The following is a 19,989-nucleotide window of genomic DNA, read 5'->3' as shown; positions in this document are numbered from 1 at the left end:
TCGCTACATAGAATTATCAAAGGTGTGTCAAACAGGTGTAGACTCGCAATGTGGTTTTATTTCAAATAAGATGTTGTTGCGCCAAAATGCTTTTGTGGGACCAAAATGCAATAAGTTTAAATAGGAAATGATTCAAAATCGACCTTCTGTGCACAAATGAAGATACCTTGGGAAATGTCTATATGGTTTTGTCTATACAATGGGAGTCAATGTGAGTTTGGTAACCAATGTTCTCCAAAATATTTTCATTTGGGTTCCGCTAAAGAAAGAAAGTCTTACAGGTTTGGAATAACATGAGGGTGAATAAATGACAAAATTGAAAAAAAAAATGCACTGCCCCTTTAACATATGACATATCAGACACACACAATATGTTCATCATCATGAATATTTGTTCAAGCGTAAATACTTTTCAGATTGCCGATTATTTAATGTGACTAAACAGTGTAAAAGGTGTTTTATTATAGGATGCATCAGTGCACTTGTTCCTTTGAATTGCCTTCGTGAATGATTTATGTCAGTACGGCCCTTCACGGACGAGGGCCGAGGGCCAGTAAATGTGTTTTCATAAGTAAACGCTTCACATTAAACGCCGACTTGCTGGGACAGTTCAAAGCTGTTTCGGCTACACAGAGAACATTTGGTCTCATTTCACTTGACAAACATCAGTGTGTCACAACCACTCAGACAACACAAACCATTTCCCACAGGTAAACACGGCCGCCGTAAAGCCGAGCATGGTAGCAGAACACTTGGCAAACACAGACACGGCCAAAATGAAGCAAAACTGCTACATCTGCTTTACTAATGGATCGGAGCTTCAAAGTATTTATTTGCTGACTGGTAAATGGTTCGGGATGGTCAATTTATCACAATCTGGGAGATGTTTAGTGGCTTTCGGTGTCAATGTAGTATTTTTATTTTTGTATTTTTATGTTTTTGGCAAAACACAATTTTCTGTGCATGTTTTCATTGTATTACCGAGAAACAGAACGATGTGGGTCAATAGACACATAAACAATTTAGCGTGAAAGTACAAGAAAGAAAACATCTGTTGGCCCATTGTGGACTATTATCATGGAGATTATCCAAATTTACAAAGTCCTTTTTTTATCCTCTGACCTCTGTCCTGACTTTCCAGTTCACCATTTCACCGCACACAGAGGGTGTTTGCATGAGATTTTAATGATCGATGTTTGAATAAACCACTGTCATTTGTGCTTTTTTGGTAACCGTGACGATCGCTTTAACAGCCAAATTTGACCGCAGCTTTGGGCCGATGTGTGCGCTTTACATTATGGGACAGTCGTCAGATAAGTTCACACTGTTTCAGATGTGTTTACAGTATGCGTAAAAACTGCGATGGTTTATTTGCACTGTGTTGAGATTTATAGTAACCACACAAGCATAAGTTTAGTATTGCAACTTAAAAATAAAAGCAAACCAAAAAATGTAAACAAAATTTATTTCCTGTTGTTTTCCTGTTCTTATTGGCTTTTATTAGTAACTGGTTTTTAGGCATGTGCATATTTGCCTGAAACAAGCTTATGTTCATATTATAACTACTAGATACACTCCTTCAGAATGAGAACTATGAATTTTTACATTTACCTTACATTTTTTTGATGTACTATGAATGAACTATGAATGAAACCAATTGTCAGTCATGAGAAAGCTTTACTTAATGACACATTGTCTTTACTCCTTGGGCTGCCTTTTGGCTTGATATTTCATGATAGTACCTCTCGATATGTGACAAATGAATCGTGAATAAGACATGCATTATGGAAGGCGTGATCACAAAAAGGACATGATAGTATATTGACTAATTTGAGTCCTCTAATAAATATGCAGTTTCAATCAATATCAATGGTGGGTTGTCTAAAGCATCTCCATAGTTTTAATAAAAGTTTAGTTCAACCAAAAATGAAAACTCTATAAACATTTACTCGCCCTCATTCTAAACTTGTATTGAAGAACTTTGGTAACAAAACATTGGCTCCCATTGACTTCCATTGTATGAATACAAAACCACTATGTTCCTTAATAATTTTTGTGTTCCACAGAAGAGCATATACGGTACATGTTTCAAATGATATGAGAGTAAATAAACGATGACATAATTTTTTATTTTTGGATGAACGATTTCTTTAAAAGTATGCTGCGCTTCTGTAAGGTCTTAGTTTTATGAGGAATCTGACCATGAATTGGAAAACAACATACAGATTTTCATACTCGTAAAAAACAATCCAACTGTATTTCAACACTATTTTATTACAGAACTGTAGCTATTGCCATTCTTTTCTCAGTTATGTATATATATTTATACATTCCATAAACACTGATTTTTTTTCAATGTAAAAAAAGAATGAATGAAATAATGAAGGTACTGCAGAGCGTAGCTGCCGTCTGATCATACGTGACTAAAATGACACGAAAAGCAGCATTGAGGCGCATTAACCTGAATATACACGTTTATATGTTCAAACATGGAACGGGGGAGCGAGTAATGGAACAACATTCACTTTAATGATAATATAATAGAAAAAGAAATTCTAACCGTAAATGAAAACGTAGACACCTGACACCTGAAAAATATTTGATTTGTTTTATGATTTATCAGTCAAATTCTGTGAAATATGGTCCCAAATATATTCAACTGATACTGACCTGTACAGGTCTATGGATATGTTTATTAAAAGTCAAAGAAGTCAAAGAAAATTCTGAGCAGCATTTGAATGTATGAATTTAAAATCATGCTTTAATGGGATTTTTTAAACTTTTATTAATTCATTAAGATTTTCTTGCACCTCCCTTTATCTAAGACTGTATATTCATTTGGGAATATATATATACGGTATGACAAATATTAGTGTATAATAACCCTTCATAAATAACATAAATTTGTCATTAAGCTGTGCTAGTATATAACCACCAAAAGTAGTCAAAGATGTTTTTTAAGTCCAGGACAGATCGATGTTTATGGAATGTTTGCCATGTGAATCTCTTTAGACATGTGCTCTCTTCACATCAACATGGAAAGTTTGAAGGATTTTATTTCAATAGTAATACACTGTATTCTTTACTCAGGTACTCAGTATGACACCAAGGGAGAGAAAACAAACGTGGTGAAAACCGTGTGAAAATAACAAAGCTCCACAAACAGTCCGAGAAGAATGTCGGCGGTAAAAGAGGTCGGGGTTCATCCATCCGCGTGCTCCAGACTCTAACCTGTCTTAACAGATCAAAACGTCCGTCCAGAGAGAGGCCACGTCCCCTTGAGATTACGGCATGCTGAAACATCCTCTTCCACATCAACACCAAAGGAGCATCTAAAGTAACTACTGTAGTAAGTCTGTAGCTTGACACTGTGACTCTGTCCATAAAGTGCACTTCCTCTTTGTCCTGGGGAATGACTGAGAAGAAAATCAGGGAGTCTGAAAGTTTTTTGAGGGCGCAGGACACTGTTCACGTCTCTCAGTGTTCAGTAGACATAACCCTCGCTGTAAGGGTGGGGGTTGCAGTAGCCGGCGTCTTGAACGTACGCCATGTTCTCATCGAAGTGGGACAGCGGTACAGTGTCTTCCTCGTTGATCTGACGCTCCAGGTCGGTCTTCAGCACAGGCCGCTGATTGTCAGGGAAGGCCATGGAGAACAAGGCCTCGGGGTCACAGACAAACTTATACACATATCTTTCACCTGCAACCTTGAGAAGAAACAGATTGTTAGTATATATTTCAAATGTGATGGGGAAAGAAGCATAACCTAATCGGAATGTTTTTCCAATAAATAAATAAACACATATTTGTATTTAATTAGCTTGTTAGCTTATATGTTGAGGTGCTAGTTTGTGCATTTGGGCAATTGCATGCATCTTAGGTGCATTTTTTTGTTTTGTTTTAGCATAGTTTTCCATAAGATAAATAAGATAAAAATATCTATTTCGTGGATCCCTCCATTCTCCATTTCTTTGATATTATTGCTTATAGTTTGTACAATTAAATTCCCAGAATTATTTTTTTCTCAAAAAGTTTTTGTCGCAATCTAAGTGCATGAATTTTTTTCTCTTTTGAAGTCGGCATGAAACGGAAGTAGTGATTGTCTTTTTCCTGCATCGTGACGTGTGAGTGAAATTACTTCTGAAATGCGAATGTTTTTTAGGGCGGTTTGATTTCATCCACCGACAACTGATTGGATTATAAAACAATAACTATAAAATAATTGTTAATAAATACTTCACCACTGAGTAAATTATTGTTTTATTTCATGCCGACGTTTGCATATGCTGATATTTTTTGATGACTGGATTTGAGGGAAAATAAACAGATTATTGGTACTACTGTAAATTCTATGATAATTTATCTTCAAATTTTGACTGAAAGTATCACATTTATAATGCTGGTACTGCCCATTTGGTTAATATATTTAAATACAGTATTTCAAATCAAGTGTTAAAAAGGTGACGGAAGGGAAAAAAGTGATTTTAACAAGAAATAGAAAAAACTTTGCATCTACCTTTTGCATGATTCCTTTTTCATAGTAATAGCGCAACGATCTGCTGAGTTTGTCGTAGTTCATGGCAGGTCGATTCTTCTGAATTCCCCAGCGCCGTGCCACCTTTTAAAATAAAGAAAATGTTTAAAAAAGGCAATAATCTCAACAAACAAATAGGGGGAAAAAAGACATAACAACCGGCTGAATGATCTCACAGGAATTTGTGACTATTTTTTCTTACAAGGTGGCTAATTTGCATGAATTCATACGAAGTAAACGCACAAAAGCATACGATTCATAGAAAAAACAATAACAAAGCTCCGCCCCTAACCCCTCCCCCTAAACCTAAACCTAACATCACTGGCACGAAAGCATATGGTAGTGATATATAGAGATACGAATTGTACGAATTGATAAAAATTAGGAATCGCCATACGATATATATATATATACTTTAACATACTTTACAACACAAGAGTCAAAAAGCACCGAACGGTCTGCGGTTAAATCTATAAGGGCTGAGAAGCAGCTCTGTGCCTTCAGGTTGGGCACAGCCGTCTGCTTACACCTCTACACAGAAATGTGTTCATTAGGAAGAGCAAAGTGTGACAGATGTTCTTGCACCTGTCCGTACGACCACCCACCTGTGCACACCCTCCCCTTCATATCTCTCTCCCCCATTTTCTCTGAGCCCAGCACCGTGTTTTTTTGGTCACTCTACTGCGGCTCATTCACGCCTTGCGCCTGCCCGGCCGGTCCCAGCAGCCCCCAGTCACCTGATGGCATGAATGACTTGCCTATTCCCTACAGCTGCCCGGTGGAACGATGCCAATGCGCACACACATACAGTAGATCTCCAGCCACACACACACATACACGCACAGAACCAGTAAGTCCCGCTGTCACAAACACATTGCACAAACACACCTCTGTCCGTCCTCTCCACACACACTTGGCACTAACTGCTCTGATGTTTGGACAGTCCACATGTTGAGATATTTTCTTTTTTGGGTGGACATAAAAGCTGCTTTATACATCCTAAGGTCTTTCTAGGAATCTAAACCTTGCAAATAAAGTCAACATTTGATAGGGTCACTCTTTCTCTGTCAGACAAAAGAAGTATTTTGAGAAAAGTTTCAAGGATTCTGTGTCTAAAAGCTGTTAGTACCTCCTCTGGCTCAATGAGTTTGAACTCCATTCCTCGTCCAGTCCATGCGATGAAATGCGAGTTTGAGGGGTCATCCAGAAGGGCTACCAAAAACTGCCAAAGCTGCAATGAGCCTCGTCTCTGATAGGTTGGGCCTTCACGATACATCCCCGCCTCCTGCTTTATGTCGCCTGTGGGTTTAGAAGCTTGTTAAAAAGCTTGTTAACTCTTATAGCCAAATCGCATTATGCCAAAGGGCACGACAAGTAAATCCGGACAATATTTATTTTTACAAAATGTAATAAAAACTAATTTAAATGGCTTTTTAGTAATATTTCAAACTGTATTAAAATACATGATGTCTGGAAGCTCCTAAACAAGGGAAATCCTTTAAATGAAAAGTTATCTAAGAACAATATAACTCGTAACGCAAGTCCTGTATATTAACATTAGAAAATGGTATTAAAAACATACCTTCCACCTTGTCTGGGACCACGCACGTGTCGTCATAAAAGTGCCTTGCAACTTTGTCGAACATACAGCCTATAGAAAACGACATTGACACATACTTTATGTAACCTAATGCTCATATTAAACAAGAAAATGCAGATACAATGTATCATTCTGTGTAGTTACCTTCTGCTCTGTTAGTGTGGGTCAGATATCCCTCTTGTCTCAGATATACAGAGTGACAGCTAGGCACTTCTGAAATAACCAAAGATTAAAGTATGTTAGGATTTTGACTTTAGATTGTTAAAAAAAGAACATATGAACTTTTATTTATTATTTTTATATAGTTTGCTTAACACTGCAAAATATTTCTGAAATATGGAAAAATTGCGAATTTACAAATAAAGCATAGAAGATAAATCTTTCGAAAATGTCCATTTCAACAGGATTTTTTTACAGAGATATTTTTATTTATTTATATTATTATTTTATTATAAAACAGTATTATTATTAATAACATATATTATATTGTATTATTATTTAAGATTTAAGCTCTAATTTAAATGAAAAAAATGCGACGATTGACCGAACTGGATGCCTTGCTCTCCTGTCAGTCATGTTGTTTGTTGACGCTGTGATTCAATCAAAGCAAAGCAAGACAGTCTAAGTGAAAGCTCTATAAACCATCTAACCCTGTTCATTTAGACCTATAAAGATCTTTCAGGGTTTCATTCAAGTAATGGGCCTGTCAAGGAAATGACCTGTGATTAAATTAGCCACTGACTGCCCCGTCCTTACACAGCCCACAACAAAACAAGCTCCAGTACCAGGCAGAATAAATGCTTGTAAATGGCTGGGAGGGGATGCAAACATGTCCCGTGATCTCCTCCTTTGATGTAAAGAAGCAATGCAGACAAATCACTCAAACTCATGGCATGTTTACCACTTAATCCGTTAGCTTTTAGAGTATCTAGTTTACAGATAATGTGCATTTTATAGCTTATAATACAGTATGTGATAGAGAGGTAATAAAGACATATCCAAAGTCGATCATAAATCACGACAAATTAATGTTGCAAACAAATCACATCGCATTTGTTACATGTTAATACATTTAAAATCTTATAATAAATTTTTGTTATTTTGTACTAATGTTTAATTTATCACAACATGGTATGAGTTGTATGTCTGTATGTGTATGTAAATACATTTGAATGCACTTTTTAAGTACTACAATGTAAATTATCACTAGATGTATATATATATGAATAATTATTTTTATTTTATATGAAATACATATATAATATAATATAATATAATATAATATAATATAATATAATATAATATAATATAATATAATATAATATAATATAATATAATATAATATAATATAATATAATATAATATAATATCATATAATATCATATAATATAATATAATATAATATAATATAATAGTGTTGGTTCTACTGTATTATCATCGGGTTCTGTTTTCCACATTCACATAATCAACAGGAAACAGCTGAAAAGCAGCGCTGCTTTCTCTAAAGTCCACCACCATTTATTATGAATGAAAACCAAAAGCCTCTTCATTCATGCCAGAGCTGGGCCGACAGCCTGGGGGTCCCTGAGGGAAAGATTAGGGGCCCCTCTCCTTTCCAACCAGAGCCTTAGGAAATGAGATCAGACCCAAATTTTCTAATGACAAGCTAATTGTATCAATCATCTCATCCTAATAAAGTTGCTATCTTCCTGTGTGTATACAAATAGAAAAACGTGCTTTCCATTTTGTTTCCTGTTGGTTATTAAAATGTGAACTAAATCTTTAATATTTATAAAAAATCTGAATGACAGTACAGTCTAGAGTTTCCATTAAATGTACACACTGAACAATACAAACTGTATTAGCTGCTATATAACGTATAGAAACAAAACTCACCCGAGTCGTAAGTGAAGTCGCGGGGCTCTTGTTTGATCATCATGGAGTGCGGGTACGTCTGGGGAAGAGGGCCCCCCACCATGGCCGGATGCTCAAAGAGGGGGTCGGCGTACTCCTGCTTGAACCCCTGAGGAGGGAAAGGGATGCTGGGTTCCGACATCTGTCTGTGATACATGGGCCGTCCGTCCCGTGACATTGAAGGAGGTGAAGGGAACGAATGGCACGGCTCCGACAGCTGCCGCCGAAATCTGTAAGCCCAAAAATGGAATAATACTCTCACGGATTCTATTTACATTTTAAAAATAAATTGTTATTTTAATGGAAATATTATTAAGTTAAATATGAAATAATATCTGTTTATCGTTAAATAATTCAATGTAATTATTATATCAAATGAGATTGATAAATGTGAAAAATTCAATAAGCAGGTTAATGCAATACATTCTAAAAACTGATTAGAAATTGAATGAAACAATAAAGTGATTGAAGTAAATTAATAAAATGTAAAATTAACATTGATTTAAAAATATTAAAACATTTTTTATGTTTTTTTTTTTTTTTTTATTTACTGTTTGACTTATAGACTTCTAGATATTTTGTATTGTAGATCATTTGCATGTCAGGTGTGTTTTGGTACTTTATGTTTGCATTAAATGGCAGTACCTGTGGTCCATGGGGTAAGCACTGTCAGGGAGGGGTTGAGGTGGAGCGAGGTGAGGATACGTTCTGTCTGGTTTAGGGGTCGGGGCAGCGGTGGGAGACACATGCTGGCCAGGGGACACGGGTGTACTGCAGGGGGTAGACACTGGGCTGGAGGCCTTCATTCCAGCGGGATGCTTCTGCTCGTAGGCACTGGAGACACCAAGGAACAAGGGCAGCTTATGTTAGTCTGTCCTGAGGGGATTCAATGCTACATTCATTTCTATAAGACAGACTTTATTACAGGAAAGAAACAAGTACTCTAAAGTTTGTGTGTGTGTGTGTGTGTGCCTATACGCTGTGTGAAGGGTATTTTGTAAGAAAAAAATGTATACAAAAATACAGTCAAAAACAGACAGTATATATGAAGAGTTTGGTTCCAAAATGAGATAACTCTGTTATATATAGGGGATTTCAAATAATATAAACTTTTGTTGTTCTGTTTTTATTTAAGCCATAATAACTAAAAAAATACAGCAAACTAACACAATAAAACAATTTTGAAATGTTAAAATCAGAATTATGTTATTTTGGAACCAAACTCTTTTTTTAATACATGTATATATATATACTGTATATATATATATATATTAATTTGATAATTTATTAACTATATCATTTTCTAAATTTAATCTAATCAGCATAAACAGTTTGATAGTCTAACAATAGGAAACCAGCAATCCAAAAAACTATTTTTTTCCCTCTCGAGTCTCGACCAACACCTCATTTCACAATCGACGAGGTACAGAAGAGCAACCACCTGATATATTTGTGAGATCTAACCATTAACGCAATTAAACTCCATTCAAAAACACTAGAAGACAAGCAACAGACGTCAATGGATCCTGAAAATCTTCAAAAGCCCCTTTAAAGAGAACATCATTATCACTGAGGTTGTCTGTTGAACTCGAGTGCCATGTGCCATAGGAGGGCAGGTCGTCTCCTCCGGTGCAATAAAACATCCCAGTGAATGTCATAAATTTAAAATCAAATCAATAGAAAGATGACTGTAACCAAGCAACCGTGCTTGCTACATACGCTTGTCCAAGTGGAAAAGCCATTTATAGCACTTAATGCACCGTACCGTATTTTCTTCTTTTTTTTCCCCTCCAATTTCAGGTGTATCTCATTCAAGTCATTTCGAACAGCACCTGCTGTACAGTTGCATCCGAGTAAATAACTCAAGGAAAACTATTATTACTACACAGCTACTTCCGTAAATACAGCTGATTTTAAAACTATTTTTGGCTCAGACTGAAAGAAAATCACGCGTACGTGGAGAACCCATCTGCTTCAGGGCTGTTGAACTTCTGTTCATTTTTTCCAGCCGTATAAAAGGTAAAACACCTCATTGTGACGCTTTACTGTTGGAGGTGAATGTGTGGTGCATATGAAGCCGTTCAGCGTAATGAACCCGGTGTTGAATAAAAGCACGATTTAAGTTCAGAAATTTTCTTTCCCTCACAAAACGTCTAGAAGGAAGAAAAACGCACACCCTGAACTGACTGCATGAAAATAGTTTGTTAAACTGTATCATATGATTTGCAAATGTATGTAGACATATTCGGTCCATTTATCACTTAAATCTCACACCAGCTGCTGCGCCTCAATTTGCAAACCAAAATATGTGACATTAGTGTCTTTTTGACAGCTGAACATATAAAGTTCAGACTAGCTTTTCACAGCTTGGTATTTTTTTTTGCCAGTTTCCTTTCTTGATTCAGTCTAACACAGTTACAACCTGTATTTTAATGTATTTTCATATATATATATATATATATATATATATAAGAACCTAAAACCTTATATATACATATTCATTACATGAAATTTTTATATCTCTGAGCGTGTGGTTGTATGTGTGTCAGTGGGTTTGTGTGTTACCTGATGTTATACAGGCACTTCTCTCCATAGTGGAGTCTGAAGGGCCTCTCCTGACTACAGGCTGACCCCAGATCAGTACATGGACTGTGGGGCTCTCTTTTTATCCTCAAATGCAGCCCGTGAAATGCCACTAAGAGAGAGAGAGAGAGAGAGAGAGAGAGAGAGGTCAATACTCATAGCAGCACTCAAAGGCATGGTTGTTTTAACAGTATATAACATAAAGAATGAATAATGTGTCAGAATTTACTCACCCTCATGTCGTCCCAAACCCATATGACTTTCTTTCTTCTGTGGAACACAAGAGGAGACTTTTAAAGAATGTTGTTTCTGCTCTTTTTTTCCATACAATGACAGTAAATAGGGACTGCATCTGTCAGTCAATACTTTTCTGCCTTACATCTCCTTGTGTGTTCCACAGAAGATATAGTCATATGGGTTTGGAACAGCAGGAGGGTGAGTAAATGATCACAGAATTTATATTTTCAGGTCAACTGTCCCAAATCATAAGTGAAAAATATGACACAGATGTCGGACCCCAAAACAGATTGACTGATGCAGCACTACCTGTACATGTCATTTCTGAGAGCATGGTGTTAGCAGCAAATACACATACTGACAGAAATATAAAATATGTATCTAATGCATAATGTAAATGTAATTATTTCAATAATATATCGATGTAATTCATGCAACCTTTAAAGCTTCAGTGGTTTTTTAGCTGTGCTACCTCACAGACAGACACATTCATTGATCGATTTGACTGTCTTAAAACCTCCTAACATTTCTTATACCGCACGGAACTTGAATGGAACAACTGCTGATGATGTTTGGTTGCATTAAGAGAAGATCAAAGCTAAGCAGTTTAGTTTAGAAATATCTATTGAGAAAATGTTACTGTCATTTTTCGAGTAAGGTATATCCTTCTATCCGTTCAGGTGTTATAAATCTACAAACCAGCAGTGCTGAAAAAAAATCTATTTTTATGTGCATTAAAATCGAAATATCATGCTATAATAAAGAAGAATATATATATAAAAACATTGATCAAAACACATTAAAGCAGTCAAATTCATATCTTGAATACAGTTTCTGAATTTATAATTATTTTTTCGAGTGCTTACATTTTGTATCAATATTCGAGCATACTTTAAAAATGGTCAGAAAAGACTTAGCATTATTCTGAAATGTAAATGACAGACGAAGTTACCGTGGTAACACAGTCAGTGCTCTGTGATGAAGCCCCTAGGGAGCTGACCTTTCAGGGTCACCGGTTAAGAGTCAAAGTAAAGGCAGGTAAAGGTTTTAATGATGTCAAACAGCAAGTCATAGGGGGCCAACCAGGCTATTTACAAACTAAACGTGGCAATGAATGGGTCTGAGAAACATCTAAGCCAAAGTATATATACAGCACACACAAAAAAAATTAATATGCGTATGAGATCTTTGTGTGTAATGTAGCAATGCAAAAAGTTAAAATTACACCCAGTTCATGTATATTTCTTTAAAAAAATATAAAAATGTAAAAGTGAAAGGACAGTCTAAATTATCAGACAAAAAACGGTCTTGGGATATCATTGATCGTGGTTGTGGATTCTAAAAGTAGCGCTACAGATGAATAATTAATATTCGAGAAGAGATCTTGACGGACCAGATTAAGAATCATGCAGACAGAAGACAGGAAAATGCCGTAATCGATTTTACACAAAGAAATAAGAATACATAAATCAATGCAAAAGATGTTAAAAGCGTCTTATTTTCATTGCGGGAACGCCAGATGTCATTCCAGGATTACAACAATTACACATACATTGATTGATGTTAATGGACAACGTTTTGAAGTACTCGCTCATGACATTTACAGCCATTTTTTGTATCCTTTCGATTTATGAGATGCGTTTAAAATCCCCTGAGCACGTCAGACATCAGCTGAAGTGGGAGGCGACTTTTCTCTACAACCGCTGTAATAGTGGAAGTATTGCTGCCTTAAATATGTTCAAACCAAAATCCATATATTGTTATGCTTTTAATTTTTCTTAATTCAATAAATGCTTGCTCTTGATGATTCTGGCAAAATTGAATACTATACAGCTGACAGAACATCGCATCTCCACAAAACTCCATCCATTATGCTAAAGAAGGCAGTTTTGTAAGTATCTTCTTTTCTGTGTTTTCTCACCTTCCTCTGTTTCTCACTCTCACCTCTTTGCTGACTGTTACTCGCTGATAATAGATTCACTCACACCTTCTCTCTTAAACACTCTGAGCTTGAATTACTTTGCCCTTTACAAAAGGGCAAATAACTAAAAACGAAATAACCACTGTTTGATCACACTTCCTCTGCCGGCAAATCACAGAGTGTAATAAATTATTGATCTTTTTACCGCAACAATAAAACGTACAAATGTTGTCTAATACAATCTTTCAAGAATACGCTGTGAGAATATCTGAAACAGCTTCTGTTCTGCATTTATCTACTCAGCGGGATGAGAGGTGTGTTTTAACTGGGTGTGTTATCCCTGTTTTGTGGGAATGGACCACATGAAACGGAAGTGATCCATTGGCAGTGTGGACTCGGACCCATATGGGAGGGCCAGGATGCCCATTCAGGAGCCCCACCGCCCTGCCCTCGCTCTCCCTCCATCTGCCCGTCTCTCCTGAGCACTACGCCAGCAAACTGCGACATGCTTTAAACAGTTTCATTTAAACCTGAAACTTTGGAATTATTGAAATTTTGCATTGATAATAAGATGATCTCACAATTAAAAAAAATAATAATAATTTAAATACATAATCCAAAAGGTTTAATACAAGTCTACACATCAATATATGAATACCCAGGTCAATAAACAACATATTAGCCTCTTTTTGTGTTCCACTTTCCGATTGTCTACGCTCACAATGAGGTCTAGCCTACGTTGAGGAATTGAACCAGTACAATACTCCATTATCAGCGAACAGTAGTATATTCAATTTCCTTAATGAGCTTGACTTCTGCGGAAAGACAAAGCCCTCCGTTCAGTGTCTGTTTTGGCTCCTCTTTAAGACATAAGCTGGATTCGCTTCCCACTGAGCTTCATTCAGTCCATGCCACTTCCGACACTGGCACCAGCTCTACCACGACCGATCCGCGCCAACTTTACTTCCTGTGCCCATTTAAAGGCCTATTGCTTCTGGCTGTACTCGGTGAGGAGGTACACCACCTAGCAAACACACCTCTCTCTCTCTCTCTCTCTCTCTCTGTGTTCATTACTAAAACAATAGCGCTGCACATGTAAATGTTCATTGTAAATGAAAGAAAACAAATCAATAGAAATAAAAACATATTAAAGTATATTGATATAATATATAAATAAATCACACTCAAATAAAAAAACACAATATTCTTGTTTTCACTTGTGTGACAATAAATTCACTAAATATATATTTATATTAGAGTACATCATTCACACACACATCGTTCCTTCTTTTGTAAATCCGAAACAACAGTCATGTCACTAATGTGAGAATTAAAAACGTCAATCTATCACAGAATATAAAGTCACACTTACAGTTTTCAGTCTGAAAGTCTGGAACAAACTGCTCGTCATTATCAGGAACTTGAGCTGCGGGGAACACACAAGAGCAGAGGGTAAATAAGGACAGATTTCTCTTTTATTAGTATGTTTAATATATACCATATTACATCACGTTACTATATTACACGTCTAACAAGTAGAGCTAACACAATATGTACCTCAATAATCGCTTCAACTAGTCATTTCCTCTTCTAATCTACTATAATTGAAAAACAAATGATTTGAAATTCGCAAAATTACGCACAAAGGACATTTATTGGAAAACGTATCCTCTAATTATGTTCATAACTGAATTTGAACTTCATTTGTTGGACTGCGCAGGCACATGCGTGTGAAACTCTCGCTCTGTCTCAACCGCTATCTCTGACATCCAATGACAGACTTCAAAGATGTATGTGCATAAAAAACACTTTTACAATATACAAACAAACACAAATCTAGACTGTGAGATAAATACCAGGCAATAAAAAGATTAAGAGCAGCTCCTCCCATCTCGAGGCGGCCCTTGTGATCAAATGTGTTTTCCACACTCTACAGTGTATATAGAAGGATAGCCATGCGGCGAGAAAACACCTATTGTTCACACTGTCTAATTGGGACACATCCCCACTGGTGAATGCACCTGTACCTGCCGCGCCGGCTGCCGTCCAAACAGAACACGTTCCCCTACCTCTCCCTCTCATAGCTAATGCTAAAATAATGAAGCCTTCATACGAGGCTCAATTAAGCGTGTTTATATCACATACATTTACACTCTTGCACGAGTTCTGTTGTTTGTTACGCGTTGGGCTCAACGCTAAGACGAAGAAGCGCACGAGACCTCGGCGCACGGGCTATTAGCACGTTTATTCCTCTGCGCTAAAATTGGATTTTCATTTACACAACAACAGTAGCAAGTCGCAACACGTACATATCAACGTTTGCTTTTTGTGAGGCAACAAGTTTTGCTTGGCTAGTTGGGTTTTCTGTGGTTTTTGTGGAAGGGGGTGGACCTGAAGTATTTTGACAGATCAAATCATGTGTTTTAAATCCTATATGGGTATATGCTTTTTCTGGGCATGCGGTTAGATGTCGCAACCTTGAACACGGATAATTTTTTTGTTGATAAATACAGCATTTTTCAGTGTCCAACAACTTAATGAGAAAAAGGGTGATTTTAGGTCTTTAACTGTTCTTTAAATTCTTCATTCGTAAATTTTGGCTAAAGCTGGAGGCGTTGTCATGATTTGGGGCAACATTGAATGTTATAATTAATAAAATTTAATTCAACTATGCTTTTGCCAAAACAATGATTTGATGTATTTGCACATTACTTCTTACATGCTAATTCTGTAACTGTTTAATGTTTCATAATTCTTTTGCAATTTGCTGAAAGGTCTTTAATAGACTATGTAGACTGTATTAGAAATAATGTTGCGTTCCACTATTAGTTTCAACTTTCCAGATATATCCAGAAAAGTAAATAAACACATATTTTGTATAAATAAAATATTTGCCAGACAAAAATGTGACAACTCGCCCCAGTCTCCCGTAAAACACCAGAATCGTTTTTTACACAAGAAACAGCACAGCTGCACATTTCACAGTTACTAAGGCAAACAGAACAAGTATAACAAAAGAAACAGGTGTACGAGAAGCATGACACGTGATGAAAACAATAGCTATAAGAAGGAAATTTGAGAATAAGAGAGAATGAGGCAGAAGAGGTGAGCGCCAGCCAGTTTTCACAACAGGGTGAATGAGGCAACCTGTGAATGGGACAGCTGATCGCCGCACCACTCCTGGGGCCGACTGAGGTGTTGGAGCATGTCCACAAGTCAAGAAAAACAGAAGAGACTAACTAAAGTGTGTTAAATGGAGAGCAGGCCCGAAACAGAACAAAACTCAACCCACAGACCCAAAATAACCTCTGCCTAACATAGAAAAAAATGAACGATATTATATGTGAGGCAAATGACAACAAAACAAAAAGAAAACCTTATTTTTGAACTCAACTGATCAGGATTAAAAACCAATACAGATGTATTAAATCAAACTGCATCAGTTAATTCTGAAATACTCAGTGATCGTTCCAGACACAAGGGACTCTGGCCAAAGTGACACATGTATGTCAAATGATGAGCCATCAGGTCTTTAGTCCACATTGCCGGAAATTCTGTCCGTCGCTCATGTGTCTTTTCCTTTCCAATTACCTGAGCTAATAAATCTCTGAATGAAACCACTAGGTCTTGGTTTGGGTTCTAATGGACAGTAAGTCATATATTAAATCTATCCGCGATTCCTCTCTAATCTTTGGGCGCTGCGGCTGATGGATGTAAGACAGGTTGAATTGTATTCTTCACTGTAATATCTGCTGCAGCGACATCTTTTTTCCCCGCACACTTTTTTCCCCTGCCGGATACACTAAAATATTTAAGTCATGTCTTATTCTTTTAGAAGCCCTGGGGTGGATTTAGCATAATCAAACTTGCAACAAGGACGGTAAGGTAAAGTCCGAAATCTGTTCTAAAGCGTACTTTTAATTTTAAAATCCACAATCCCCCTGCGAGCATTATTTCAATATATTAAAGAATACATTAAAATAGTGTTTTAAAAATGTATATTTTCTTTTTTTCTATGCAGGTTCTAAGTCGTGTGCATTACTGGACAAATGCAGTTATATTTTCTTTATACATATTTGACTTTTTAAAAGGCAACAATATATAGAACAGAACAATGTCCCATGTAGCGCAGCTGTGCGAAATCATATTTCACCATGAGTTATTGGAGATGATACTAAATAAAAGGATGCTTGATTAAGTTGAATTAGCCAGGCTTTCATGCATGTCCTGTTTCAAAAATTCAGTTACACAGAAACCAGATGGATTGATGAGTAACAGAAAACAGACACACGATCATCTTCATTTCCTCTTTTCGTCAAAATGAAGGCAAATGCATTGCATGGATTGAAAGGCATCCAATTATTTCATAAATGCAAAACGCTGGCCTTGGTTTTACAAACTGCTTTGTATAATTTTCAGCTGTCCAACTACTTTGTTTTTCTATTTGCAACCAAACTGCTTTTACAATAAATAGACAAAAAGCTGTGAAATCTGCTCCGATAGGCTGGCGTTACATATGTGAACGTATGCGCTGCTTCAACTAATTTACGACCCCACAAAATTCATTAAAAAAATTGCTGCCATAAATAAGCATTATTAGAAATTTACTGCAAATGTAAATAATATAAAATATATAATAAACTACCGTATATCATTGGAAGAAAGAAATAATGAATAATTGTTCAATCAAAAACTTTTGATTTAAAAAAAAATTCTGTACATCTTAGGTTATGAATAACTTTAATAAATAAATTGTTAACTTTTTAAACCTGATATAAAAACTTGGAAAACCAAAAACTACCAACAAATTTGATTTACAGCAAAAATTCACAATCAACTACACACACCAATCCACTAAACTAAAAAATGTCAAAACTTTTAATAGAATAAGAAAAACCTAACATCAAATCTGACAACTGCTCGTTTGCCAGATTATTTTCATAATTTAACATGTTGAATATAAAAAAATATGTATTATTTAAAACACCACTTCCAAACCAACATCTACAGTACAACACACAACAATAACCAACAAAAGCGTGCCATTTACTAACCTAAAGGTCGGTGCTGTAAGCAAGGTGGGAAGAAAACACTCGCGTTTAACTCCTGAAGCATCACGTCTGTTTTAGACCACAATCGGGATGTCTTTCCATTAGAAATAAAACATTTCCAAAACAAACAAAAAAATTTGAACAAAATTCAAGCGCCAAAAGTTGAGGCTCTGGAAGGCTCTGAAAAAATGTCCATTTCTTACCAACAAAAAAGATAAAAGCAAAAATATCAGACCGCTCAAGAACTTAAATGACTAAAAGAGACTGGAAAGACTGCGTAAAAGAAGACGAGGGAGGAATCGAACCGGTGCGTGTGTATGTTAGAGAGAGCGTGTGTGTGCGAGAGAGAGGTGGCGTGTTGGTAGCTCGTCTGCCTTAGCTCCTGCCAAAAGCGGACGAGAGGAGAGTGAGCGAGACTGCAAGTTCTTCTAGTAATTTGTGATGACACTCAGTGTAGAACCTCCTTGGTCTCCCCCTAGACTCTGCTCTTCTTAAGCTCTAATGTATGCATGACACACCAAGTGCCTTTGCAACAGATGCATTAATTGGACTGCAGATTAGGTCTGTAACTTGAGGCATATTTGCCCCCCCCAATCCCCCCCATACACTCGCACTATCTCTTTTTCATTCTTTAAACAAAAGCTTGATCATTCCCTAACACTTCCTCAGCGAAGACAAACAGACGGCTCTGTAAATACACAGAAGCTTACCTTCTGCAAGCCAGGTCTCCTGAAGTTGACTGAGATCTTGAAAAAGCTCTACAACAAAGACAAAACAGAGTCGAGATGGTGAAACAACAGCTACAAAGCTTTAATTACAACAGATCCCAAAAGACAATCATGCCAGCCTCGAGTCTTGACTCTCGATTTGAGCGTCAAAGCCTCTGAAAACCAGAAAGAGCGCTGGTGATTGAGATTTTAAAGCCTGGAGTGCAGGTGGCAACATGCGATATTGCATTTCGTGAAATGTTAAGAAGGCGTGAAATGAACATTGTCTTTTTCAGCCACACCTGAGCGCTTACCCTCAGTGTCCAACGCCAGGTCAGTGTTAATTAATTTTCTTTTCCTGTCTTTCGGCTGTCTCGCGTCGGGCATCTTTCCCTGAGGATTCTAAACAGAAAGCAACAGATCAATTGCTTAAATGAACATGGAGTGTGCTTGGCTCTCTTCTGCTAGAAGGGATTGTGACAGAAGACAACTTTTGCTCTACACATGAAGGACCTATCAGTACATCCAACACAACCCTAAAACTTAGAACTTGAAATTGAAAGATGGTGTGCAGCAAAGCACATCCAACAGACTTACATGAGAATTTATAAAAGGCACTTGTTGGTCGTTAAGTCCGTCCATTCTGCAGGGTTTAGATGCTGTCTTTAGCTGATGCGCGCTCGTTGCGTCCGATCACCCTTTGGAGAGCAGACTGACTTTAAGCGCTTTATTGGAGATGGAGAGACACATGAATGAACTGTGTGCGCACTGAAGCGCATTCAGCGGATTCATTAAGATACACATTTTTCATTTGACCGTCAACAATCCGAGCTTTATTACAAAACACACATCAGGTTTAGCAGATCCGTGAATAAAGTTGCGCACAAACTTTCCTAATCTTAAATATTCTGATGCGCATTGCACGCGTAACGCCGTGCACCGATCATCTAAAAAGACCGGACTTTGGAAACAGTTTTTCGCGAATCACCGAAGATGATGGAGAACTTAAAGCGTAAACACTCACCCCAGTCAAATGCACGGCATTCATTCATGGATGTGTCGCCGGACAGAATGATAAGCGCGTTCTCGTCTCTCCTGCGCCTGAAGCTCTTGCGCTCGCCGCTGCTGGTCCAGGGGCCTCCCTTCACAACCCGCCGGAGCCCCGCTTCCCATTGGCTGTCACTGTCCTCCACCAGATCAGATTTCCAGCCGTCAATCATGCGTCTGTTTCACGGTTCCTTCATGAATGTTGACAATATCCAATACTTATATCGCAATTATAAAGTGTTTACTTATGAGAAACATATAACATCATTATTAATATCTCTTGTGGCAAACGTTTTGGATATTACATGAGTAACGCACACACAATCTTTGCTATTACCAGTTTACAAATGTCCTAATGGTTTTTGACAAGCTAAGGAAAAAATAAGAAAAAAAGGA

At 37.0% G+C, this 19,989-nt stretch overlaps 1 protein-coding gene across 5 annotated transcripts; it reads right to left on the bottom strand.

Annotated features, from left to right (window-relative positions):
- Positions 1-2,254: 2,254 nt before the first annotated feature.
- Positions 2,255-19,699, bottom strand: etv1 (ETS variant transcription factor 1). 5 transcript variants are annotated; one of them, XM_056757129.1, is made up of 13 exons: positions 19,571-19,699; positions 19,144-19,271; positions 18,861-18,948; positions 18,550-18,597; positions 14,161-14,214; positions 10,613-10,742; positions 8,693-8,881; positions 8,030-8,277; positions 6,278-6,346; positions 6,116-6,184; positions 5,663-5,832; positions 4,516-4,617; positions 2,255-3,706 (listed from the first exon to the last, which is right to left on the bottom strand). In XM_056757129.1, exons 2-13 carry the CDS (start codon positions 19,186-19,188, stop codon positions 3,485-3,487), a joined length of 1,434 nt encoding a protein of 477 aa, XP_056613107.1. In that variant the 5' UTR covers positions 19,189-19,271; positions 19,571-19,699; the 3' UTR covers positions 2,255-3,484. The 5 variants fall into 5 exon arrangements, with proteins under 5 accessions (XP_056613107.1, XP_056613109.1, XP_056613112.1 ...); XM_056757131.1 differs by having other exon boundaries at positions 19,144-19,244; positions 19,571-19,675; XM_056757134.1 differs by lacking the exons at positions 19,144-19,271; positions 19,571-19,699 and adding an exon at positions 10,864-10,900.
- Positions 19,700-19,989: the final 290 nt, after the last annotated feature.

The sequence above is a fragment of the Triplophysa dalaica genome, chromosome 9, assembly GCF_015846415.1.
Source record: "Triplophysa dalaica isolate WHDGS20190420 chromosome 9, ASM1584641v1, whole genome shotgun sequence".
Classification (NCBI taxonomy): Eukaryota; Metazoa; Chordata; class Actinopteri; order Cypriniformes; family Nemacheilidae; genus Triplophysa; species Triplophysa dalaica.
The sequence above is the reverse complement of the archived record's forward strand: the minus strand, read 5'-3'. Positions and strand labels throughout refer to the sequence as shown.

Coding starts and splice junctions, on each gene's coding strand:
- etv1 (XM_056757129.1), bottom strand. CDS start 19,188: ATGGACGGACTTAACGACCAACAAGTGCCTTTTATAAATTCTCAT. Junction 18,598..18,860: donor CCTGGCGTTGGACACTGAGG/GTAAGCGCTCAG, acceptor TCTTTGTTGTAG/AGCTTTTTCAAGATCTCAGT. Junction 6,347..8,029: donor CGACTTCACTTACGACTCGG/GTGAGTTTTGTT, acceptor TGGTTATTTCAG/AAGTGCCTAGCTGTCACTCT.